Source organism: Rhinolophus ferrumequinum, chromosome 24 (assembly GCF_004115265.2).
Source record: "Rhinolophus ferrumequinum isolate MPI-CBG mRhiFer1 chromosome 24, mRhiFer1_v1.p, whole genome shotgun sequence".
Taxonomy (NCBI): Eukaryota; Metazoa; Chordata; class Mammalia; order Chiroptera; family Rhinolophidae; genus Rhinolophus; species Rhinolophus ferrumequinum.
In genome coordinates, this window is record NC_046307.1 from 13951333 (window position 1) to 13978841 (window position 27509).

General features: G+C 43.5%; 1 protein-coding gene across 1 annotated transcript in view; it reads right to left on the reverse strand.

The window, feature by feature from the left end:
* Positions 1-27509, reverse strand: part of SIL1 (SIL1 nucleotide exchange factor) — a 183322-nt gene that overhangs the window by 59673 nt on the left and 96140 nt on the right. The window contains exons 4-7 of the mRNA XM_033095908.1: positions 22953-23073; positions 16912-17011; positions 8462-8653; positions 3178-3299 (exon numbers count right to left, since the gene is read on the reverse strand). Of these exons, the coding sequence (XP_032951799.1) occupies positions 3178-3299; positions 8462-8653; positions 16912-17011; positions 22953-23073 (535 nt within the window). The remainder of the gene's footprint in view (positions 1-3177; positions 3300-8461; positions 8654-16911; positions 17012-22952; positions 23074-27509) is intronic.

Below are 27509 nucleotides of genomic sequence, written 5' to 3' on the forward strand. Positions count from 1 at the left end.
CTTCTTCATCCATAAAAATGTGTGTGCAGGCCTTATTAAGCAATTAAGACAGGTAGGCAAATAAACACCCTTACGAAGCAGCACTATTAGCACTAAGAGATATGCTATGTGGTAGAATGTAAGCCCCTTAACAGAAAATGAGGAAGTAAAGGTTTATACTGTAAAAACAAAAGAAATTAGAATTGCCTTATAGTGAAAACTCAGTAAAAAGGACATATGATGAGCTTGATAATGTTACACCCCTTATCTCTGGCAGGTGCTTTATAAGCATTTTCACAAGACTTATTATGTTATTTATAATTATACTTAGGTACATTGTGTTATTTCATATTCACTTAACCTTATGAAATGCAGAGGACACCTATGATTGTTCCTAGTTAACAAATGCAAAAGATGAGGCTTAGAAAGGTAAAATCACTTGCCAATGGGCCAACAGCCAGGAAATGGTAGAGACTGGACTTGAACCTAGATTTTCCAACTCTAGCAACAGTGGTCTGCCTAGTCCTCCCAAATACTCACACATCTGGACTTACTGAGGACTTGTTCTTGTCCATCGGCAGAAAACTAGAAGGAATGACCTTTAAATAACATCCCCCAAACCCTGGGACTCCATGATTCCTTGAATACCCTCTTGACAAAGAGCAAGCTCATCTAATCACCGTGTGAGTATACACACACACGTGGGGTGTGTGTGTGTGTGTGTGTGTGTGTGCACATGCACATGTGTGGGGGTGTGCATGCACATATGTGTTGTGTGTACATGCACACATGTGGTGTGTGTACATGCACATGTGGTGTGTGCATGCACACTGCGTGGTGTGTGTGCATGTGCATGTGTGGTGTATGTGTACACATACATGTGGTGTGTGTTACACGCACATGTGGTGTGTGTGTACATGCACCTGTGTGAGGTGTGTACATGTACATGTGGTGTGTGTGTGTGTGTGTGCATGCACATGTGTGGTGTGTGTGCATACCTGTATGCTGAGGGAAGGGAAGGAGCTACAGAACCAATACATCAAGAGGAAATGATGAATATCAGACTAGAGCACAGAAATCTGCCTCTCTGCATAGAAACATTCTGACCTTGCATCAAGTTCCTCTTTGCATAAAACATTGACATTTTCATGATGTTCAAAAAGCCTGCTGTTGGCTTCTAAAAGCTCTGGCGCCATACCATGTTGTCACTGTAAGTGCCCTCCGGTGAGCCATCAAAAGCCTGGCTAGAACATTTTGAATACAGCAGTATGCTTGCCACCAAAAAAATAAATTCAATATTTTATATTTATCTCATTTTAAATTTTAGTGATGCTGCATAAATGTTAACATGGTTTTACACTAATACAATCACAGAAAAGTCTTAACACCACATATTGGCATAGCCCCCGGATGAGTTATGGCCTGCTAAGCAGGACCAATGCATACTTCTCAAGCCACTTAGTCCCCTTAACTAAGAAGTGACATCAAGATGTTACAGTTTCCCCAAAAAAACGTGTTTCCAAAAGTAATGGCAAGGAACAAGTACAGAATACTTGGTGTTATGGCAAAGATTTCCAAAACGGGTCTGGGGAGAGAGGTTAATAATGTTGGATTTAGTTCTTTTATGGCTTGAGAAACAAAGAGTGAGCCTCAGTATGTTCTCAAAGCCTTAATGAGGCTGAGACCCAGGACTGCTCCAGAGCTGAGATCACAGCCACCAATGACAAACTCAGATTCTCCACCTTTCTGGTGGATGCACAAGCAGAGATTTCCCTGGGCTTCCTGGCAGCCTGTCTGGGTCTGGGAGGTGAGATAAAGGGAGGTGGAGTGACTTGGAGGCCACAGCCTTGACTGTCAACTACACAACCACAGGACTACCAGGGCTTCCAGATCAAGGCAGGGCAGAGATAGGGAAACAAAAGCCTGCAGTACTTTCAGCCTCTCCTCGTGGGACAATTCTTCCGGCCTTCCCAGCTCTGCCCCTCAATTGACTAAGAAAAGATACTGAAGTTTTTTAGGATGAAAAGACAAAAGACTGAGTTTCAAATTAAATAAAGATAAGCATGGATGAAAGGCAAAGCCTCCAGGGGGTAGCCAAAACAAAGCCTCCAGGGGGTAGCCAGATGGCTCATTTGGTTAGAGCACGAGCTCTTAACAACAAACGTTGCCGGTTCAATTCCCACATGGGATGGTGGGCTGCACCCCTTGCAACTAAGATTGAAAACAGAGACTGGACTTGGAGCTGAGCTGAGCCCTCCACAATTAGACTGAAGGACAATGACTTGGAGCTGATGGGCCCTGGAGAAACACGCTGTTCGCCAATATTGCCCAATTAAAAAAAAAAAGCTTCCAATGGTAAAGATGTTCAGAATAGCCTTTCTCCTACAACATCATAATCCTTATACCCAAGCAGGACAACCCTAATAGTCACCACCCTGATAGCCACCATCCCTGCCCTTGCAGCAAGAATCTGAATATTGGCTCCTGTTTTAGAAGCACAAATGGTCCCAGGAACAGATTTTCATGGAAGGAATTATAGTTCCAATGGACCAACTGCAACTTGAAGACATCCTCACTTTTTTAGTGTAATGATGTGGTGCCCACATACCTTGATTCAGTCTCTCTGCAACGATGCTGTCTCCCCACTTCTCTTGCCTGATCAGTCTTCTAGCACAAGCCAGACGAATTGAAATTTAAACAACTCCCAACCCAGAGAGTCCGATACCCTGACTGCATATTGATTGGTTCCAGACAACTAAAGGAAAGACACATTCCCCCCAAAAGGCCCTCCTTTGTCAGGTCCCTCATTTATCCATCACCACATGTATGTAGCTTTACTTCTAAAAGGACCAACTCTTAGAGTTCATCCCCTTTCCTCTCAAACTCATGGTTTTTATTAGCTTTGAATAAAACACAGAATGTGATCTAAAATATATCATTAAATGTCCATACATGGAAGATGAGGGGAAACAGAGTCATAAATGGTGACAACATAGGTGAAAATTCTTATCTACTTGGAATAAGAGCAGAATCAAACTCTTACCCTGGTTTCATTGAGAATACCGTGAAATGTGGAGAGGGATATGCACAGGTTCAAGTGTAACCTATATCCAGGCCAGTCAGGCCAAGAGTAAAGCTAGAATTCACCTGAAGAGCCCAAACGATCCCGGCCAATGGGATGTCTGTCCTGCTGCTCACCTGGAAAAGGCAGCCCCCAGCACAAACGCAGCGTACTCCTTTACCAGGGGCTCTGTACTGTTCAGCCCGTTGATCACCACTTGAAGGCCACCGAAGGAAAGCAGGTCCTGTGCATTGTCCATCTGCAACAAAGGCACAACTGAGCACAGTACAGCCATCAAGGAAAGAGGAGCCCTTCTTATAGCCTTGCTGTTGGTGACTATTCAAAACCAAACTAAAAAACAAATCAAATAAAAAGCTAACTAGGAAAGGATTTGAAGAAAACAAGCTAAATTTTTTAATAATCTTACATTTGAGACTCTGAATTCATCTAACATGGTTTATGAGCACCTACATGGGAACTGGCAGAAATGGCACCTTATCTATTGCTCATGCCAAACATGTCCTGGAAAGTTCTAATACCACGAGTCACAAGGCTTACGCCTAATGGACAAGCTGTTAACACAAAGATCTGGCATCATGAGCACCACTAAATGGCACCATGCTTCCTGCTGCTGTCTAGCCCCAGTGGGGGCAATGGAGGCAGTAGACATTTTTTATTTTTTTTAAATAGCTAATTTTTAATGAGAAGTCAGGGACTATAAGAGGAACCCTGTTGCAGGGGGAGAGGAGCCTAGAAGAGTGATTGGAGAGAAATAACAATAGTATAATCCTCTTCCCTCTTCCTCACTTCATATAGTCTAAGGCTGACTGAATCAGAGGACATTCTGAGAAAATCTGCACGAAAGTCTCTCTCTCAAAGGCTTTGGTCTCTATCTGTGTTACTGGTTAGTGGCTACTATCGGGCAGTGCAGGACATGGCCGTCAGGACATGCAGTTCTATCGGATAGCACGGGTCGAGGCTATCATTTAAGGTCCAAAGCCTCAAGTTCAGACGATCTCTCTCTCTTACTCTAGAAAAGAGGAGATCTCATTCCCCAAGAGTCATTAGTACCCTAGAACAGGAGGACGCAACTTCCTTTGAAAGATCACTGGATCTTGTTTCCTCATGCAGTAGCTACAGGTCTCCCTTGAAAATATCTTTGTTGCTACAAAGGCTGCCTCTTGCCCACACGCTGATCCCACTCTACAAATCATCAGAAAAACCCAGGAAGGTAGAGCCCAACAACAAAGTGACTACTACCCACTTTTCCTCCCGACGCCAGAGCCCTTTCCTACCTGACAGTGTCCTTCCGAACTGGAAAAGGGCTCTAACAGAGAACGCAAGTTTGAAGCACTGTATTTGACTCTGCCTATGTCTTGGGGTGGGCCTACCACTGAGATCATTCTTATACATTCTGATATCATCTCCCCAAAAGCAGGGGTTTTTGTCTGTCTGTCCACTGTGTAGGTTAGTGACTAGAACAGTGTTCAGCATACAGTTAGGTGTTCAATAAATAATCATTACACCAACTAATGAATTTGATCAGAAAAAAATGTTATTGAAATGAACTCCACTGTGAGCACAAAGGCAATCTGGAGTACTTGCGCCAACAAAATGAATGGGTCCCTTGTACCACGGACCTGAAGAGATGGCCAAGCCAGGGTCGTGAAGTAAGTACGGAGCATACTCTGCCATAAAGGCCCCAAGCCAGGGCTGGAATGTTTCTGCCCTAATCTGTCCTTATGAAGAGGAATGCTTATTGGGCTACAGCACAGCTAACTAGGGAGACTTAGAGCTGGGTGTGACATAAGCCTCCCTTCCTCACATACCCTGATTTTAAAATCTAAGAATTCATTGCCTCTCCTTTGATCCTCCTTCCTCCAGGTTTTCTGGATACAAAACGATGGCTCAGAGTCCTGTCATTCCAAGCCTGGGATGGCTACTTATCACAGCTTGTCTGAGTTCCTAGCAGAGCAGCTGCCACTCTGACAGCCCCAAAGCAACACAGCCCAGCGTCACCACGGTTCTGTTCTAGATTCAGTTTCTCTTTATTACTACAAATAATTCAGAGTGTTATAAATGCTGGCATTTATATAAGCACTTCAGCCTTCTCATATGTGTCCTCATTTGCTATTTCACTAGAGATGGGGAAGAAAGAAGTCATTCTACCTACTGCACACCCAGAAGATCAAGCTCCAAAATCTGAGTCTGGGGCCAGAATTTTTCCCAGGCTGCCTTATCCTGAAGGGGTGAGATAGGAAAAGAGCTAAAGGTAGAGGGAAGGAGCACATAAGAAAGGGGGCAGTAGGGAGTTGTGCCCACACTCAAGAGGAAGAAAGAGAATCAGAGCACTGATGAGACAATGAGAGAACAGGAAACAGAGAAAGGGAGAAATGACGGTAAATAACCGAGGAGTCACGTGAGGAAGGCAAACACTGCCCCAGGGTGATCGGCAGAAAGAAGCCTCTCCTCATAAATAACACACAAACTGTTTTCCACACGCATGGTTTTGTTTTTCACAAATCCTGTTTAATAATTCAAATACGGCTATAAGAAATCCTTGGGCAGATCCAGTTTGAGTCCTTGAAGCCCAGGGCTCTCAGAACCGCCAACCAGTGAGTCTAGAACAGGAGTGAACTGGTGAAGTTCCTGGCAAGAAAAGTCCTATCTTCCTCAAAGCTAGCACTACATCACTCCAATTACCCATTGCAACTGGACCTCGTGGCCAAGCTGTGTCTTCTTTAATCCCCCTGTGAAATCACAACTTAACACTATTGCATGGAAACCTGACATACCAGCCCAAACCAAGGACGTTATATTTCCAATCAAAAGGCTAATGACCCAAAACATTTATGACTCTTCTGCCAACAGAGCAAGTTTGGCCTATACCAGGGGACTGGTTACTAGGCTGACCTTAGGCTGAGTTTGCTGATGTCCAAGAAACCGTTTACCCCAACCAATGACCTATGAAAGCAGAACAGGATGTCACTCTAGAGAGAAAACTTGCAGGAAAAAGAAATTTGTTGGGGCCCTGCAAGCTTCCTGTGTACTCACTCCCCTCTAGGTATGATAAGCTCTCAAGTCATTCTGGCCTTTTATGCTATAGCTAAAGGAAGAACCTACAGAAACCTGGTACCTAAAGATCTATTCAAGTATGTTAAGATGAGAAAAAAATAAAAGCTGTCAACATCAGAGCGGGACTGAGCAAATAACCCCTAGGATCCTTAATCCTTTAAATATCTGTAACAGAAAAGCTATTGGAATTTTTGTTTTTTACCCTGGAGAGAAAGACTAGAAAGAGGAACAAGAACGCAGGTCCATTTTCTCTAAGAGGATCACAGACCTGCTATTTGAGGCCTGAGAAAGAGTTAAGAGCAGAGAGAGAGAAGATGAAGCGGCTGCCCCATAATTCCTGCAGATACAGTACACACTCATCCTCTCTCACCACAAAGGCTGGCAAATCCTAAAGAAAGAACATCTTTTAGCCTAGCTTTTAGAGAACAAGGACACCGCCGTGTGTAGGAGGAAGGTGAAGATCTATGTCTTGATGAGGGTCTCAAACAAGTCTTTGATTATGATTACACAGCTTTCCTGGCCAGCATCACCTCAAGTCTGGATTACTGCAATAGCCTCCTATCTGGTTTCCCTGCTTCTACCCATGCCCCCAGGGTCTGGTCTAATTCTCAACACAGCAGCCAGAGGCATCCTTTAAAAGTAAGTCAGATCATGTCTTCCTTCTGTTAAACATCCTTGAATAATGGGCAATTTCATTCTTTTCCGTGGCCTACAAGGCACTCCATGGTCTTCCTCCCATTATCCGAGTTTCACCTACTTTTCTCCCTCTTTTCTCAGCTCCAACCACACTGACTTCTTTGCAGTTCCTCAAACACACTAGATATGCTCCACCTTAGGGCTAAGGATACTTGCTGTTTCTCCTGCCTGAGAGGCCCTTCCCTTCCCTGCTGTATTTTTCATTTTTCTATAGTATTAATCACCTTCAAACATTATTTATAATTTACTTATTAGTTATGTTTATTGTCTATCTGCCTCTGCTGGAAGGTAAGCTCAAATTTTGTTCACAGATGTAGCCTAAGTGCCCGGAACAGTGCATGAGACTTCACAGGCACCCAATAAATTAATTCACTGAATAAATAAATGGCTTCTCTTGACTTCTTTTCCTTAGATTCACCTATTCTCTTTCAGGCTTCATTCAAACAGTATCGGTATCCTGTGAGAGGCAGAATGTCCAAAAGGTTAAGAGTAGAGTACGGAGTCAGACAGACCTCGTTGCGAATCCTAGCTCTACTGCTAACTGGGTGACCTTGGGCAATCACAAGTGCGACCTTCTGTGCCTCAGTTATAAAATGGGACTAATAGTAGTGCCTACTCATGAGGCCACTATGGAAGCCAATAAGTTAGTGTGTTCAAAGCACTTGAATATGTGCCTATTATATGATAATGCTTAATAAATATTAACTACTATCATTATGGCACAAGTCTGCTCAGTCATTTCCCTGCTTCAAACTCTCCAATGGCTCTTAGGATCGAGGATAAAACCACCTCTTTGTCTCCCTAACCGTCCACGTTATCACTGCTACCCCATCACTGTGCTCCTGTCACTCTAATCTTTTCCAGGTCTTTGATCTCTCCAAGCTTTTCTCTGCACATGCTCCGAATCTGCACATGCTGTTTCCTCTACTTGGAAGGCTCTAAGCCCAGGGTTGGCAAACTTTTTTAATGGGCCTGATATTAAATATTTTTGGTTTTGTGAACCACATGGTTTCTGTCACAACTATTCAACTCTCCCATTGTAGCATGAAAATAGCCCAAAAATAATAAAACAATACCTAAACAAACAGGTGTGGCTGTGTCCCAGCAAAGCTTTATCTACAAAAGCAGGCGTGCGCCATATTTGTCCCATGGGCCACAGTTTGCGATCCCCTGTTCTCATCTCCCCGCAGGGCCTAGCAAACCCCTAATCATCACTTCGTGCTCAGCCTAAAAGTGCCATCCTCAGGGAAGCCTTCCCCAGTGCCCCTGACTAGGCTAAGTCCCCTGTTATATGATTATTGGGCTAACACAATTTTAAATTATGTTACTATTAAATGGTTAATTTGGTCACTGTTCAATTGTTCGTTATTTAATTATTCCCCCTTCCAGACTATAAGCTACAATGAACAGGGACATCTATTTTACCTGTGCTGTATCCTCAGTGTTGAAAAAATAAAGGAGGTAACGCTCCAAATGTAAAAGAGCTTAGCTCTGGCCTCTAAGAATGTATCTTACTGCAGTAGAAATTGGCCTAGATTGAAAATACTGTACATCCTGGGAGAAAAGTAAAGATGCTGGTGTATCTTCTTAAGGCTTAAGGACAGGGGCTGTCAGTTAAAAGTCAGACTTCTGGACAAAGAAATACAATACCTGATGGACATAATATTCAAGATCAAAGAGAGCAGCAATCTTCTCTTCCAGGCTGGAGCTGGAACTATTGAACTTGTTGATCAGCCGCACCATGATCTGCATGTCAGTCTCAATGACAACATTCAGTTCCTCAAAGTCCTTCTTCAGCTCCTCAATGGGGCGGAAGAGCCGTTTAACCTCAGCCTGCCTCGCCTAAGGAGAGCAGCAAAGAGATGATTAATCAAAGCGATTGGAGACATCTCCCCAGAACTCTCAGGGTCTACCATGGATACCCACCCTCAAAGGACTGCTTCTCCCGGACTCAAAGTCTTCTCTTATCTGTATTATCAGAAATCCTGATACCTTCGAAGATACCTGGAGAAGAGAGCCCTCAGAGTATACCCATAGAGCCCTCCACCCCAAAAACACACTCAAGATTTTCCAAGGTTCTCTTATCACAAGTCCAACTTCCAATGTTCAGGAAGATTGGAAAGTCTTCTTGTTGAGGTCAGGGAAGGTCAGGGAAAGCAATGCAAGCTCACCTTCCACCCCTAACTTCACATGGGAAGGCTGAGGGCTAAGGTGGAATAATCCACACCTTGGTTCTCCTTATTCTACAATCATAGACTATCTTGGCTTTGCCCTGCCCAATCCAGCAACATTCTTGGGAAACCCGGATGTAGGAAACTATGGGTAAGGAGATGTCAGAGTGGGAACAATTTGCTGATGAAAATTAAGTCACTGTCATTACTGTCAATCTAACTACAGGTGTACAATTTGTTCAACTGTTTGAAGTGGCTAAATTACTGTATGTACTATACTCAAATCTCAAACAATTTTCTCTCAATCCCTCCCCACCCCATACACATAGATTTTTAAAATAAAGTGATATTTGAGGTGAATAAAAGACTTTAATTAGATATTTTATACCTGTGACACTCCCTGTTTTCTTACCAATTTTAGAGGATAGTGCTTATAAAGAGAGTCTGAAATGTCACAGTGGTTTGCGTCTCTGTCTTCCAAGAAAAATTAAAAGGCACGAATATTTATAAAAAGCAGGATGATGAACAGCTGTCAGTTCTAAATTGCTCATCTATTACCTTTGGGTTTTCTCTCCAGTTATAAGCACGCCATAGAAACATCAACCAAAGAAATGAATCAGCCTCTCTTAAAAAAGAGCAAGCTCCTAGCAGAGTAATCATATCTATAGGATGCCATATCCTATCTCTTTGGGCTAAAACTACAGTGAAATGCTCTTCTTACACCCAGATAGAGGACTCTGGCCAGGCAAAGAGGTCTGAGAAAGCTGAGTCACTGCCTAGAGCTTTGGGATGACAGGCAAGTGAGAAGGATAAGAAACTAGTCACCTCTGCCTCACAAAAATTACGCATGCCTAGCCATCATGAAGGCCTATTTATGAAGGGGGTGGGGGGGAAACTGTTTCTTTTGCAATAATTAAAAGCTCACAGGAAGTTACAAAAATAGTACAATGGTAACATCTTATATAATAGCACAATATCAAAACCAAAAAAACATAGGTACAATACTGTTAACTACATTACAGGTCTTACTCAGACGTCACCAGCTTTTACACGTACACATTTGCACGTGTGTGTGTATCATCCATACAACTTTATCCAGTATACCGATTCCTGGAACCACCAGAACAATCAAGCTAACAGAACTGTTCTATCACCACCAAATAACTCTACTGTGCTCCTTTGGAGCTGCGCCTCAGCCTCCCACCCTCTCTCTCCCAACCCTATGTCCTGGCAACCACTACTTTGTTCTACATCTCTATAATTCTGTCATTTCGAGAATGTTATATACCGTGTTTCCAAAAATAAGACCTAACCAGACAATCAGCTCTAATGCGTCTTTTGGAGCAAAAATTAATGTAAGACCCGGTATTATATTATATTATATTATATATTATATTACATTAAAGACCCAGTGTTGTATTATAGTAAAATAAGACCGGGTCTTATATTACAGTAAAATAAGACCGGGTCTTATATTAATTTTTGCTCCAAAAGACGCATTAGAGCTGATTGTCTGGCTAGATCTTATTTTCGGGGAAACATAGTAGATGGAATCACACAGTCTGTAACCTTTGAGATTAGCTTTTTTTACAAAACATAATGCACTTGAGATCTATCCAAGCTGCATACATCAATGGTTCATTTCTTTTTAATGCTGAATAGTATTCCATTGTATAAATGAACAGTTTGTTTAACCATTCACTTGTTGAACACTTGAGTTTTTTCCCCAAGTTTTGGCTATTATGAATAAAACTGCATGAACATTTGTATAAAGGTTTTTGTATAAACTTAAGTTCTTACTTCTCTGGGATAAATGTCCAAGAGTGTAATTGCTGAATTGCATGATAAGCATAGTTTGGTTTTATAAGAAACTGCCAAACTATCTTCCAGCGCACTGTACCATTTTGTATTTTCACCAACAATGTATGAAAGATCCAGTTTCTCCACATCCTTACTATTATTTACTATTATCACCATTTTTATTTTAGGTATTCTAATAGGTGTACAGTGTATCTCATCATGGATTTAACTGGAATTTCTAAATGGCTAATCACATTAAACATCTTTTCATGTGCTTATCTGCCATCCACATACACTTTTTGGTGAAATGTCTATCATGTCCTTTGTGCATTTTCCCAGTAGGTTGCTGGTTTTTACTGCTGAGTTTTGAAAGTTCTTTATATACTCTAGATGCAAGTCTTTTACCAGATACAGACAATCCTTGCTTTGCACAGACCTGATATGCGCCAATTTCAAACACCACAGTTTAAGTAACACCAGTCTCCCAACATGACACACATTTCAGTTGCCACAGTATATTAACTATAATTGCAAAAATTACCACCTTCGCTGCTAGTTCTTCAGCCCACAAATAGCTACATAAATAACTTAAATGCCCAAAATGATCAGTGGCTGATTACTTCACTTCTTTCAAAGTCTGTCAGTGATTGGCCACCGGGCATCCATTATTCAGTTCATACACAAACATCAAGTGTGTAGTTGTACGGCTTCCTCATCCCCAAATGATAAACTCAGGTAACATTTCATAAAAATGGCTAATACAAAGAGAGAACTGCCCCAAACAGATGAAAGTGCAACAACAAAAGCCGTAACTCTGGCAATGGAATTCATAATGAATGTATGTGGAGTTACAGATAATAATTTTCCTTCAACTATCAAACAAATTTTAAAAACTCAAGAGGACTGTCTACTATATTTTCTCTTATTTTTATTTATTTCATTGTTCTTTCTTTTTTCCTGATGTTCCCAGTTTCCTTCTGTTATTATTTACTTTCTATTTGGAGAATATTCTCTAATCATTCTTTTAAGCAGGTCTGCTGGTGACAAGTTCTTTTAATTTTCTTTTGTGTGAGAATGTCCTGATTTCCCTTTCACTCCTGAAGGATATTTTCATTGGCAATAGAATTCTGAGTGGACTTTTTTTTTTTCAGGACTTGAAAAATGTTATGCCACATACTTCTGGCCCTTGTGGTTTCAGACGAAAAATTCACTGTCATTAAATCATTGTTCCTTATAGATAATATGTTGTTTCTGTCTCACTGCTTTCAAGAATTTTTCTGTCTTTAGTTTTCAGAAGGTTGACAGTATCAGTGCCATGGTTTTGATTTCTTTGGGTTTATCCTATTTAGAATTTACTCAGTTTCATGAATCTGTAGGTTTCTGCCTTTCACTATATTTGGGCATTTTTCCATCTTTATTTCTTTGATGACTTTTTCAGCCCCATATTCTTTCTCCTCTCCTTCTGAAGCTCCAAGGACACAAATGTTAGATCTTTTGTTATACAGACATATCTAGGAGATAGCGCAGGTGTGGTTCCAGACCACCACAATAAAGCAAATAACACAATAAATGAGTCGCACAAACTTTTTGGTTTCCCAGTGTATACAAAAGTTGTGCTTACACTATACTGTCGTCTATTAAGTGTGCAACAGCATTATGTCTAAAAAGAAAATGTATATACCTCAATTAAAAAACACTTTATTGCTAAAAAATGTTAACCATCATCTAAGCCTTCAGCGAGTTCTAATTTTTTGCTGGTGGATGGTCTTGCATAGATGTTGATGAAAACGCAGTATCTACAAAGCGCAATAAAGTGAAGCACAATAAAAAGAGGTATGCCTATAGTCCTGTAGGTCCCTAAGTCTCTGTTCATTTTTTTTTCCAATCTATTTTCTCTCTGTTATTTAGATTAAGAAATTTTTATCTGTCTTAAATCACTGATGTTTTTCTCTCTCATCTCTGTTCTGCTGTGGAGCCTATCTAGTGACTATTTTAACAATTTTAGTTGTGTTTTTCAGTTCTAAAATTCCATTTGGTTCTTTTTCATATCTTCTATTTCTTTGCTGAGGTCATCATTTGTTTTAAGAGTATTCATAATTTCTTTTTTGTGATAGCTGCTTTAAAATCTTTGTTCGATCATTCCAACTTCTGAGTCATCTCACTGTTGGTGTCTGTTAATTGTCCATTCTAATTCAAGTTTTGATTTTCCTGCTTCTTGGTATGATGAGTGATTTTTTTATTGTATCCCGGACATTTGGGTACTAAGTTACAAGACTCTGAATCCTATTTGAATCTCCTTTTTCAGTAGGCAGTCACACTGTTTAGGTTTAACATGCTGGTTCTGGCCTTCTTGTGTGGCTGTGACTCCAAGACAATTTAGTTTTCAGAGCCTTTGCAACGTTATTTGGTCTGCTTCCTTTGTGTGCTACCCAGAAGCTAATCTAAAAACCTGGGCAGTGTTCCACACTATAGTTCAGTACTAAAATCTTTTGCTGTGTTAATTCTGGTCAGTTTCTCGCGTGGGTCACTAGGAAGTATGCCCAGGACTTCATCTGCAAAATCCCTTTCTCTAGCTCCCTTCTCTCCAAAATCCTACCACCACTCTCTAGTTAGGAGGAAAAAGAGCATCACCTGCCACCACTGGGCGCTGGACATTGGGAGTAGAAATCCTTCCAAGGACATCACCCTGGTGAGGGAACTGAAGCATTGCCTCATTGCTGCTGGCCTAGGGGTGGAAGTTCAGCCTTCTCACTTACCCCCACTAACCCTGCCCCAGAGTGGGGAGCAGAATGCTGAGTCACACTGCCTACTGCCACCAGGTGAAGGGTGAAAGTACAGACTCTCCATCCAGCATCACTGCCACTGGTATCACCTCAGCTAGAAGTGAAAACTCACCTTGGTGCCGCCACGCAGGGGACAGACATTCAGGTGTCCTTCTTGGCCTCTGCTGGTCCCACCCCAACAGTAGAAGAGCAGAGAATAGCCTCCTACCACTGGGCAGAGGGCAGAAATGCAGGTTGTCTGCTCAACTCTCACTGACACCACTTCGGTCAAGGTAGCAGAGCACAGCCTCACACCATCTCACTGCCACCAAAAGGAAGTACAAGTTCAGGCTCCCCACTCAGCTTCTGCTGACACCACTCTGGTGGAGGAAAGGGAGTATAGATTTCCACCTTCCCACTTAGCCATAACAAACTAAGTTCCCCATTCAATTTCCACTGGCACTAAGGGTGGGAATGGGGAGATTTCCATGGCCTTTGGCTAAAGTAGGATAGGTATTGTCAAAAAAGGTTTTTGTCCTATTAGGCAGCCCATTTCCAGATCCTTTCCTAGGGCTGTTTTCTATCTGTACCTGTTGGCATTTCCAGGATGTGGGCTTCTCCAGTGCCCACTCTGGATATATAGAGGGCAAAAAGAAAGCCCAAGGAACTCACTGCCATGTCATTCCTCAAGTTCCAAGGTTCCCAGCCAGTCCATCTCATTCTTCCCACCTTTTAGAGTTTTCTTATAATTACTTTGAGTATTATATCCGGAGCTTTCAGTTGTCCTTAGCAGGAGGAATAAAAGGAAATAGTCTACTTCACCTTGTCCAGAATCTAAAGTTTAAGGCCGCATTTTAAAATGCAGTGATTTATAGAATACAGGTGCACAACAGCTGACATGCTAAACCATAAAGCGTCAAGCAATCTGTATGGTAATAGAGGGATAAAGGGATCAACTTCAATAATAGCAGCTCGAATCTGTTCAGTAAGACAAAGCTTTTCCACAAAGCACGTGATTCTGGGAAGAACTGATTCACTTAAATCTACTAAGGTATCAATGGATACAACAGAATTGATGCCCTTCCCCTCAAAAATTCAAGTCCCAAAAACATTCCCTCAATTGACAGGATATAGTATAATATCAGGTATTTTCTTTATAAATAGCAAAAGCATTACCCTGTACTTGCAAGCCGCCACACTACCTTCGTTTAAAGATTGATAAACAAAAAGTATGATGGCATCTGTAACCATCAGCTTAGAACATGTAAGAAACTCCCCAACCTACGTCAAGTCAATTTATTTGACTCAGTGCCCTGGCAGTGAGCTGAGTCAGTCCAGACAGGCTCCAAATGACAGTGGGAGAAAAACCCCAGGACCCAGCACCTCAATGAGGAGCTAAAAACCAAAACTCCACAGAAGTGAAAAAAAAGTGTGTGGCAGCCATACCTCAGAAGTGACAGTTGACTCAGATCAGCCAAGACAGGGATCACGCATTCAGCTAACTGGTACAGGCATCTCCCTTTGCATGGGGTGATGATTATTTCTTGTTTGTTTTAAAATTTTTTTAATTTTTCTATTACAGTTGACACACGGTATTGTATTAGTTTCTGGTGTACAGCATAATGGTTAGACATTTATGTAACTTATGAAGTGATTTTTTTTTAATTGCAAAAAAACAATTGCAAACTTAATCTCTTGCTTTTACACTTAAAAAATATTTTCATTATATCCATACTTTTCTCCACTGACTGAATTATGGAAGAAGAATGTCATTAAAAAGCGCAAAGAAAAGAGCCAGAGGTGCAGTGCGTCTTCCAGCCACAGAGAAGACCTGGAACAAAGACTACCTTTTATGCCGCTATGTTCCTGTCAGCCCCACAGGGTGAAGGGATGAGTGGGAACGAGCCCCACCCCTGGCCACAGGAGCACAAATCTCTGCTCCACGCACCGAGCCATGCAGTGCTCTCCTCTGCTGGCCTCACCTTTACCAGGTAGGGGATTTGCTTCTTCTCACGCCCTGGGTCAATAATACACCAGTGATAGGATGGGATTTTATGCATCACCCTGCTGCCGCTGCTGCTGCCATCCTGCTCCTCACTTTCTCACACTACATATACTCTCTTTGCTAGAATATGTGACTTTAGTAAGATGAGTAAAGACATGGAGACTGGGCCTGCATATTAACACATCCTAATTGGGTCCTCCCAGCACCAAAAAGAAAAAAAAAAAAGCTTATTTGTCTCAAAAATACTTAGCTCTGAAGGATATGAGGGACCTAAGGCTTCCTCCACTAACATAAAAGCTGTCAAGAAATTGATGCTGCCCCTCCAAAATAATGCCAGGATTCTGGGGCGAGGGCAGAGGGGTAGACAAAGCAGAGGATGAGGAGGAGGAGGGAGAACTTAGAAAGGTCTCCAAGGCAGCCATCAAAGGAGGTTCTTTCAAGGACAGGACTCAACTAGAAATGTAAACAAATGATTTGTGACATTCTCTGGCTATTACATGAGATCCAACTAAGAGTAAGAGTTCTTTCTGGTAGAGGTCTGTACCCACAAGCCCTCCCCAGACATTCGGGCCATAGCCAGGAAGTTGCAGTTCTGCCTCTTTCCTTCGGTTTCCCTTAGCTTGTAGATAAATTCAGAGCAGATGGAAACCTCAGCCATCCTCTTGTCCAAGCCCTGTGTTGTATATTTAAGGAATCTTGAGGCCTGAAAAGTGGAATACATTTGCCACATGTTCAAAGGACCCAGGCTTCTTCCATCCCAGCATAGTACCTCTGTCCTTTGTGTCTAATCCAAATGTAAGCTAGGAGATCTGAGTTTTAATCCCTATTCTTTCCACGTATGTCTGTGATAATGGAGAGGATGGCCAAACATGTAATGGGAAGTTGGATCCTAACCTAAACTATGACAGAAATGCTCCCAGCATTTTTCATAGTCTACATAGGGCCAGCCCGGTGGTTCAAGTGGTTGGAGTGCTGTGCTCCTAACGCTGAGGTCACCGGCAGACAGCGAGAGCTGCCGTGAGCTGCTGTGAATGGCCAACTGACGACTGGCAACCAAATGCCTCAGCTGGGGTGGGGCGGGGCGCAAAGCTCATAATACCGGCATGGGCCAGGGAGCTGTGTCCTACACAACTAGACTGAGAAACAACAGCTTGAACTGGGGGGAGGAAGGGGGAGGCGGAAGAAAGTGGGGGAAAACTGTCTATATAAAGGGTTACTTATTTGGCATTAACTGCTCTTTAAATTATTTTATAATGTTACTGTTATTATCCCATGTTTCTTGCAAAAGCTTCAGGAAAAAGTGATTCCCTTCAAGGCCGTCCTGCAGGTTTATTCTAACTCCCTGGAAAGAATGTCACCTACCTTGTCTTCCTTTGAACTCTCCATCTCTGCCCCTTCCTTGAATTTTGCCAGTGCACTCTTGAGGTCCTGAGATGTGTAAGTGTTGGTGCTGATGTCCAGCCTGTCCAAAGAGAAGCTGAGAGTCAGGAGGGAGGCACCATCTTTCCCAAGAAAGAAAACACCCATGGGGGGCTGGTACTTGAAGGCAAGCTAAACCAGGCCAGCTCTAACTGAGAGCTGACCTGTCAACCAGAAGTCCAACAGGGTGGATCTTACCTTGAAGCTAGAGGAGGAAAGACACTGAAGATGGGGTCATATCATGAAAGAGGAGGAAACGGCATGGGGCAGACAGAAGCCCATCATGGACAGAGAGCTATCAGCCAACTACTCAGACAAAAACAAGTCTGGAAGGTCTGTGCAATGCTGCTCTCTCAGTACATGCCAGGGCAGGAGCTCCTGGAGGGTACTGGACACAGACAGAGGGAATAACATGGACCCTGTTTATTTATATTCCTCTAGGAAAGAAACCAACAGGGCCCTGAGCCTCACAAGTGTATGCCTGACCTGATTTGACAAGCCAGACTGTCTTCACAAAAACAGGCTGGATACATTCACACTTTTAAGACAAACCCCTTGGCAGAGAGTAGATGCAGGAGGTATATATCAACCTGACAAAGGAATGGAAAGGACTAGAATCAAAGCCAGCCACCTTCCACAGCTAGCCTCCAAGAAGAGGGAGGAAGGGAAACAACGTGGACATAATCTTGGGAACCCAGCAAAGACTGCAGAGTGGGATCCTCACAAGCCCGCTGGAGCTGGTCCCAGCCACACCATTCATCCTGACCGGAGTGAAGGCATTCATGGGCTGGGAGGTGCAGGAAGGTTTTGCCACCAGCAGCCATTTCAGTTTAGGGAACAGAGGTAGGAACAAGAGTGCTATGGACAGAGATGTATGGAAGGCGGGCTGTGTTTGACAAGACTGTCCAGCGGAGGGGGTGAGGAGGTAAGGAGCTATCTCGAGGTGGGGGAAGAAGGCTTCAGAGCCGGCTCTGCTCCAGAGAAGACGAGCACATCCATCAGGCTCATAGTCCAAGAGCCTCGCAGGCCTTTGCTCTCATGAGAAGGGCGTGTTCTCACGGCTTTGCTCATTCAGTCTTTGATTCATCCTAGAGACCTTTACGGCCCTGAGAAAAACGCTTGTCTTCTTTACACCTCAGTCTTCCTAAACTAATTAATAATAGCGAATCACTCCCATTTATTGAGCACTCAACCATGTGTCAGACACTGTGTTAGCCCTTCAGGAGTAATATTTCATTCAAATCATGACCACAGTCCTACAAGATAGGGGAGAAAATCCCTCGCCCAGCAGAGTACCATCCACTGCCAGCTGCCTGAGGATACCAGTGCCCTGCCCCTTATGCCTGAGAGGGAGCTCAGTATTTAGGGCCACAGCTTGAACAGATAATCTCCTCCCGCGTCTGAGAGGGCTAATTGGGCAGGACTAGTCCCATCATGTCTCCTATTTCTGTTTACTGCCTTAAATCCCCCTCTGTCAGGCCACAAGTATGCACATGTGTGCTTGCACTCACACATGCACACACATACAACCATCCTCGGCTGGTATTCTCACTTCATTCTTCCCTGAGAAAAACAGATGTTATGATCAAGAACTCCCTCATCAGCTCAACGCACCAACCTGCACCTAAATCTATACTCTCTGCTTTCCCTTCTATTAGAATGGATGCCAGTGTCCCTGCTCCGATTAAACGTAAGCCCCAGATGCCACTTGCCTTTCCAAAAGCTTAAACTTCCATAATGACACCACCCCTCCTGCCTGCATCATCAGTTTCTCCCTGGGACTGGATTATTCCCATCAACATACCAACACTCCTTTGAGCGCACAGTCTAATTGTCACGCCATTGTTCTGCTCCCGACCACAGTAAAACTATGAACACACTGTTTTCACCCGCTATCCTCACCTTCCTGCTGCTATTTACATTGCCATCTGCTCTAATCTGGATTCAGTTCCCACAACTCTACTAAAGCTGCTTCTCAAAATTATGAATAATTGCTGGCCAAATCCGATGGACTCTTCACTAATGTCATGTTCCTTCACCACTCAGCAGCATTTACACCATTCACCTCTCTCTCCTCGAAACACTCTCCTTTCCTGGCTTCTTGTAACCGTGCTCTCTTGGTTCTTCCCCTTCCTCATTCCTCCTCTCTTTTGCTGGTTCCTCATCTCCTACATGAACCCTGTACGTGCTGGAATGCCTCAGACTTCAATCCTGGACAATCTGCTCTTCTCTATATCTATACTTTCCTCTAGTTCTTTCTAAAGAACTATCAGGCTATGATGCCCAACTTTATGTCTCTGACCCAAAACGCTCCCCTGAGTCCCAGCCAGACTCCTGTACAACTACCTGATATGTCTTGGATCTCGGATGTGTTAACAGGCACCTCATGCTTATTACATCTAAAACATAGGTCTTGATGTTCCCCCTAGAAACCTGTCCCTCTCACAGTCTTTTCTATTTCAATAAATGGTACCTCCAAGCACGTAATTACACAAATCCCCAAATGAAGCTTTATCCTGAATTCCTTCTACCAACCTTCCTTCAACTCCTACATCTAAATCATAAGCAAGTCCTATTGTCACTACCTCCAAATTAAATATCCAATTCCATCCACTCTCCATTATGACACATTAGACTAAGCCACCATTATGTCTCGTCCAATCTACTAAAAAGATACCTTAATTGTCTCTGTGCTTCTGCTTTTGTCCACCTTCAATCTATTTTCTATACACATACCAATTAGAGTGATCTCGAAAACTGCATTATATTAAATCAGCCTCCCACAAAAGCCTCACGGCTTCCCATTACAATTCTAGTTGAGTGAAGAACATTCAACACGCTCCTCAAAACTCCACATGATCTTATACCTTTAATCTCATCTCCTAGGTATTAGTCTTCTTCCTTCTCCACCTCTCTCGTCACCTTGATCATTTTTCTGTTTCTCACACTTGACAAAGCCGTTCCCTTGACAAAGCCAGGGACTCTTCTTGTTCCCTGTGCCTGCAATGTTCCAACCCTAAACATATAAAAGTAACCACTAAATCCCCCTCGTTCTTCAGGTCTCAGTTCAAATATCATCTTGACAAGGGCTTCCCAAATCATCTTATCTAAAGTGACCTCCCCCAGTGACTGACTTACGACCTGGTTTGTTTCTTCCTTAGTGTTTCTTATAATCTGTAGTTATCTTACTTGCATGTTTATTTACCTGTTTGTCTCCCTGGCAGCCTCCACAAGGCTGGCATCTTATCTGTTTCGTTTACTACTGTAACCCCAATGCCTGGCACACAGGCACTCAATAGGTCTTTTGGGAAATGAATGAATGGAGCAAGTCAATGGCTCTGTCCCGGGCCCACTCACTTAACCACTATAGCATATTGTACCATGGGAAATACTCAACCCAAGGTGGGACGACTTGGATGTAGTTTGTCCCTCATCCCTCGAAACACAGGAGGGTGATTCAAAGAAGCTGGCTGCTCCAGGGCAAAGAGAGACCTGCACTGTGGAGAGGTTGACAGGGATGAGGGCTAGAACCAGTGGCAATGGCAATGCCTAATATAAAAATAGCAAGAGGAAACCCCGCTGCTGGGAGCCAACAGGCAATCAGGCAGTGCCGAGAGAATCCTCTGGGACAAATCAGAGTCGGGGACCCTGTCCCAAGCTTCACAGCCTAGAGGCGTTGCAGCTCTAGGTAGCAGTGTGGCCAGTCACACATCCAGCAGGACTGGTGGAGAGGCTGCCGTGCATTCGGCTGAATGGACCATCGCCATCTCTCTCCAGCCAGTCGTTCTTAACTCTGTTGGGGTCGGCAGCCTCTCTGACAATCTAATGGAAAGCAGCTCCTCTTGTCCCCCAAACACAGAACACGCGGATAAGCAAAACACTACAACAATTTTGGAGATTAGCCCTGCCCTTTGGCCTCTGTTCCCATTCCAGTGCTGAAGAGCCAGCTGTATTTCCAATTGTGAAATACAATTGGAGGGGCACAGGACGACCCCAGGAGGAGAAAGTCACCACCAAAGGCAGCCAGAGACTCCTGAACTCACGGCAGTGAGCACCCACACCCACACCACCTTGCTAGTGCCTTCGGGCTCCTATTCAGACGGGTTTGCCACTGGCTATAAATGCTGAGAAGGAACAGGACCTGTCCAGCATATCCTGGAGGCCAGTCCAGGGCAGAGCCCTCAGAAATACTTCAGAGGATATAAGAGTCAGGAGTGGGGACAAATATTTCTCTCTTTCGGTATTGTCTACTACAGACCATATGGATGGCTCTGCTTTCTATTCTAAAATGATACGAACACCAGACAAAGCAGTAAATGCTCCTACTGATGGTCTCCAGTCAGGTGTTGGAGAAATAACTTCCCTTGGTATTAAAACCAACAAATAAAAGACTCCAAAGCAATCCAGTCTGTAACTCAGTATTCTTAAACCAAGAAAAAGATAGGCTTTTTATTTAGAAACTAAGACTTGGCTTAGATGTGAGAAACAATTTCCTGAACTACTTCGAGACACTGACATATGTGTCTCTATGTGTGCTGGGGATAGAGGGAGGTTGGCAGGGTTACAACAATGAGGTTTGATTCTTTCTTAGACGGTTGTGAGAAAGGAATCATCTTCTGACTTGGGTACACGCCTACCCGGAGAGATGGGGAAGATAAAGATCCCTGCCGGTTTAGAGTAACTGTGAGAAGGACAAAAATGTCCCTATCTATCAAAATATAAAGTCGCGGTTTCCAATAGTGAAAACTGCCCACATATGAACAGGCTGCTTGGTGGGGTTGAAAGCACCACGTGACTGAAGGTGCCTTTTGGTCAGGTACATCGAGGAAAAGACTTAGGTAAGAACTGGGTCTCTAAGGTCCCTTTCTGCCTCATATCTAACTGCAAAATATTGGTAAAATCATAAAAATCTAAGGACGGAGTAACACTATCCCTGCTCGATCCATGACTGATTCCCAGTCCTTACATGTATTAGAACAGGGGCAGCAAACTGTTTGTAATGACCAGATCATCTTTAGGCTTTGTGGGCCTTATGGCGATTGTCTCAACTACTCAACTCTGCTGGTTTAGCAGACAATACATAAATGAATGAGCATGGCTATGTTCCAATAAAACTACTTATGGACCCTGAAACCTGAATATCACACAATTGTTATCAGTCATGAAACGTTATCCTTTTGTTTTTTCCTAACCATTAAGAAATGTTTAAAACAACTTAGCTGTAAAAAAACAACAACAACAAAAAAACAGGCAGCAGTCCTACAGGCCATAATTTGCTGGTCCCTGTGTTAGAAACTTCATGGCTGGTATTAATATCAACCTTTCAAACTGCACAATTCCAGGAGCCCCTGCAAGCCTGTATGTCCACCTCCTTCTCCCTCATGCAGGAAATAGCAAGCAGAAGCAACTCGGTAGTTCAAGGTGAATAGCAGAAAAAAAAGAGAGACCATGTATTGACCCAAATTGAATAATCCACACTGGTTATTAAAAAGTAAGGCAATCTTGTATCATTGGAAAACTTTTATACTATAAGATAGCCTGTTTTAATATGGACTAACAAGAGGAAAATTTAGTCTGAATTAAACACTTTAAACTTTACTGTTCACCAAGGAAGTATTACTGCAAAGCAGAAGGCCTAACAGGCCTGTTTTAATGAATAGATGACTCATCTGTAATCAGCGCATTAATTGTTGGGATTCAAATGAGTGCTCTTAAAGTACTGGGGAAAATAGATTCATTTTTAAAACAGGTTAACCATTCCCCCTACAGCCTTTTTTAAAGTATCACTTTGCTTTGCAAACTATTTCTTTCCAAAGACCATAGAGGTAAATTTCTTGACAGATTTATCACAAATTCTACGCTATTAAATTTCAATGTTTTTAAAAAGCCACATGAGTTTGGTAAGAAACATTGCATTGTCATTACTTGCAGTATTACAAAAACCAGTGCTGACAGCCTCCCGGCCCCTAGGATAGACACTCTACCGTTTGCCTTTCTTCGACCCTTTCAAAGTATTTCGGAACGTATCCTCATCTTGGAGTTTCACTTCTCTTGACCCCGTCTGGAGATTCAGCCGCACATGGGATCCTGCAGGAACAGCCTGACCTACAAGCCAAGAACAGAGAAGGTTCATGAGGTCAACAGTCCTTAGAGGGACACTGATGGGATGGCTGGCTAACAGGCCACAGAGTGTCTTCGTTCCTGAAGACCAGACTGCTGTACGCAGGCACCTGAATCCATCCATATCTCCCTGTCCCTCCCGCCCCACTGCTCTCTCTCTCCCTGCCTCCCTCCCTCTCTAACACCAGTCACACATTCTTTTGCTTATCCACAATGAATAAAGGTATGAGGTAAAGTGCGCAAGGGTATCTGCACTTCAGTCTAGAGACTAACGTCCCCCAGTTACAACCTGCATAGTATTTAAACCATTCTAGTTTCTTTACATTGAGCTATAATAAGCCTTTCTGTGATGTACAGTACGTGAATGGTGAATACCTACTTACCCTCAGGACATGGCCACACAACATCCTTTGTGCCCCTCCCGTGTCAGAACCCCAGACAGCTTGCCATTCCAGCAAACTTACACCTCACAACCCTCATCAATTTAATCAGCCTCCTTCTCCCTGAGCACGGGGACTATATCTCCTCCTTTTTCACCCCCAGCCTCTAGGCCAGAGCTTGACACATATAATTTGTGGCACTTAACGTATATGAGAAGGAAGAAGCAAGAGACTGGAAGGCAGGAGGACATGGCGAGCCAAGAAGGCGGGGATTGGAACCAAGAGAAACAAAAAACCTACACCCACCTATCTCAGAAGAGCTGATCCACTAGCTGGAAAAACAAGTGTTGAGAATGGATGGGCTATTCATACACATTGTATAAAATTACCCAAGGATAGTTAAAAAGCAATCTTGCAACATCACATACTACAAATGGAATGTTATACTTATTCATTCATTCATGCAACTGATATTTACCAGGCAACTACCACTACATACCAGGCGACCGTGGTAGGTAGGTTCTAAGAATACAAAGAGGAATGTTAATTGCTGCAGACAGAGAGCATTTCAGGGAAAGAGCTCTTCAGGCGACTGGAAACCTAGAAGCAGAGATGCTGTTCTGACACCTGAACTTTGACTCTGCTTCTCCCTGACAGAGGATGGCATCGCCCTGCTGATGCTGAGCTTGATTCAAAAATCAAAACAGGATGACGACCTGGAAAAGTTCCACAAACAGAAGCACATAGTACAAGTTCTCCCAGAAGGATCAGGTAAACCCTGAGTATAAAAGGGTAACAACGTAGCAAGCATTCAGGTTTTCTAATTTCTGGCAGGACCATAGTGAATTCCAAGTTCCACCAACCACTGTGCTTCCATCACAGAACCAAGGAGCCAGGGAAACACCAGGCCAAGACATTCTGTTCTGTTCCTGCTGCCCCACTTCAGCAGGGAATTTCTGTATCTTTGGCTGAAAATAAATGGGAACATAAATACCTAAGTGTATGTGCATAATGATCCCCTTCTAACCTCAAACCTATCCAAAATGCTTCAAGGATAAAAAAATATATATGTTCAGAATAGAGTGGGGAAACCTTTCTCCGGAGAGGTTTCCTGAATAAGGTTAAGTTGGTGATTAAATGAGGCAAAAAGTGAGTGCCAGACTGGGAAAAAAGAGAATCCCAAACAGATGGAGCCCTGCATGCAAAGGCTCAGACACAGACACAGCCAGGCTGCTTGCAGGAGGCAGAGAGCAGAAGAGGCTGGAAGCACTGGAAGTGCTGTGGAGGCTGCTGGTTTGGTGAGCCATCAGGAAACCCAGGCGGGGGTAGGAAAACAGAGCTAATGGCTGAGGAAGTTGGTTCTGAGAGGAGACGAAGCCAAATATTGGCAAGAACAACTTCTGTCCTATTCCTATGGCCATGGGGCAAGAGGTGGCTTTCTAGCATCAATCTCATCGCTGAACATGTGAAGAGGACAGGTTGTCTCACCTGGAGAGATCCCAAACTGACAAACAACAGGGTACCTTCCTGGCGGAATGCTAAATCATCCTGGGTATCCCCTCGACTTTGCTGCCCAACTGCATACCCCGTCTAGCTCTCCAAAACCTGGTGATTTCTCCTGCTACATGTCTCTTGAATTTATACCCTGCTCTGTCCTCCCCACCATGCTCTTGTCCAACCATCACCATCTCTCTTGTGGACACTGCCAGAGCCTTCCCACTGACCCCCATCTACTCTGACCTCCCAAACCCACTGTTCTTTACAATGAATGACTTTTTTTTTTCCAAAATACAAATCTGACTATGTCATTCCCCTGTTTCAAACCTTTTAATGGATTCCTACTGTTCTTAGAATAAAGATGAACGTCCTCATGCTGGTCAACGGGGCCCTTTAGGATGGAACCCTTGCCTGCCCCTTCAGCCTCGTCCACAACTCATCCCCTGCACTGGCCTTTTTCCATTCCACGCAAGAGCCATGCTCCCTCCGCCGTGGGGCCATTCCAGGCTGCTCCCTTTGCCCAGAATGCTCTTTCCAACCGCAGCCTTCCTCTCCTCCTCCTTTCAATCCCAGCTGACTCATTTCTGCTGAGAGGCACCCTCTATTTCCTCAGACCAGATCCAGCTGCCCCCTAAAGGTTTTCACAGCACCATGACCTTTTTTTCTTTACAGCACTTACCTCAATCAGTAGTTATATTTTAGTTTTTTTTATTTACCTGGTTAATATAAATGCTCGCCATTTTATCCCAGGGCCTAGCATGTGGCCTAGCATATAGTAAACCCTCAATAATTATTTGTTGAATGAAAAATTAAAAATGAAAGAGAAAATCCTGACCTAGAGGTGTGTGGAAAGGCCAACAAGGATTTTCACTAGGGCAAGTAGATTCATAATAATTAGTAGTCATGTCAATAGTTATTTTTAGTAGTAAGAGGATTAATACTAATCCATTCTAATAATAGCAGAATCTTGAATTTTCAGACTTTTGATCAAAATTAGAAATGGAAAAGAAAAAAAAGGACGTGACATTGTAAGTTTCGGAACATGACAGGTTATCCCGTGCTACGCGGGCCAAGGAGGAGACGAGGATCTTATGTGAACCAATTTATTTTATTTGGGGAAAATTCCAAAATTACTCCTTTCACATAAGCCACCACAGGGTGCAAGAGCAACCACAATAGCATTAACTGAAAATACAGGTTACGTTCATTGAAAATACACAAAACCAGCCATGGCAGCAGCAGTGGCAGAGGCAGCAGAAAATACAGTATTTCCAATGTTTCCACCCCCCTGGGAAAAAGGCCAAGTTAGAGAGAGAGTGGGATCTGACCTGCATCCTTCCAGGGCCTCTGTGAAGGGACCACAACACTAGGGGGGAGCAAAGGCAAGAAGTCACCAGATCCGTGCAGGTGAAGAGTTAGGTATCGCGGGGCAAAGAGCAAGGGACGACGGGGATCCAGAAAGGCAAACAGGCCGGCAAAGCCTACAGGGTCTGTGTCCCCCACTGGCTCCCGGGGGACAGACCCAAGCCTGAGGAAACTGCCTCTATTAAGGAGAAAGCCGGTCCCAATTAAGTAAGGTCACATCATACTTGAGTTTTGACTCCCATTGGGACTCTCTGTCACTGACTTCAATCCCAGGCCAAGACCCAGGTAACAACTGCTTTCTCCAGGGGAAAAAAAAATCTGTGGTAGACTGCACTATTGTCACCAATTTTCTTCCCCCCCGTCTGTATCCACATCCTTTGCTGTGTGACTTTGCAGCCCCTCTTACTAGTGACAGTGGACTTTCCTATCCCGACTTTGGACTTGGCTTGTAACATGCCTTGATCAGTAGGGTGTTAGCAAACGTGCCACAGAAGTTTGAAATATGCCCGTGTGTTTGGCTCATTTCTTGGAATTCTGCCGTCACCATGAAGAACATGCTTCACTCGCATTCCAGTCCAAGAAGGACGAGAGAGGACAGACCTAGACCCAAACTGCAGACTGGAGCTAAGCCCAGCTGCACCTAGCCGTGGTCAGCCAAGTATAGCTGATCCGCAGACATGTGAGCAAGAACAAGAGGCTGAGTATCTTTTAACTTGTTTGAACCACCTTTAACTTACACAAATGTTGCCGTTTCCATACATAGCTTACACTGCCTTTCCCAATGTTAATATCTTACCTAGCCAAAGACAATGATCAGAACTGGGAAATTAACAATACTGTTAACAAAACTGAAGATCCTTTTTCAAACCTTACCAGTGTTTCCACTGATGTCCTTTTCTGTTCCAGGATCCCACATAGCCTTTGGGTATTTCTCCCTAACCTGTAGTCTGCAACAGCTCCTCAGCCTCCCCAGGTCTTTTATGGACCTGACACCCTTGGGGAATACTGGTCAGTTCTTCAGGACTGCCTGGTGTCTTCTCTTGATGAAACTGAGGTCATACATCCTTGACAGAAGCACCACAGAAATGAAGCAGTGGTGTTCTCGGTGCATTGTATCACAAGGTTTGTGATGCCAATATGTCTTCTTACTGGTGCTACTGGCCTCGATCAGCTAAGAAA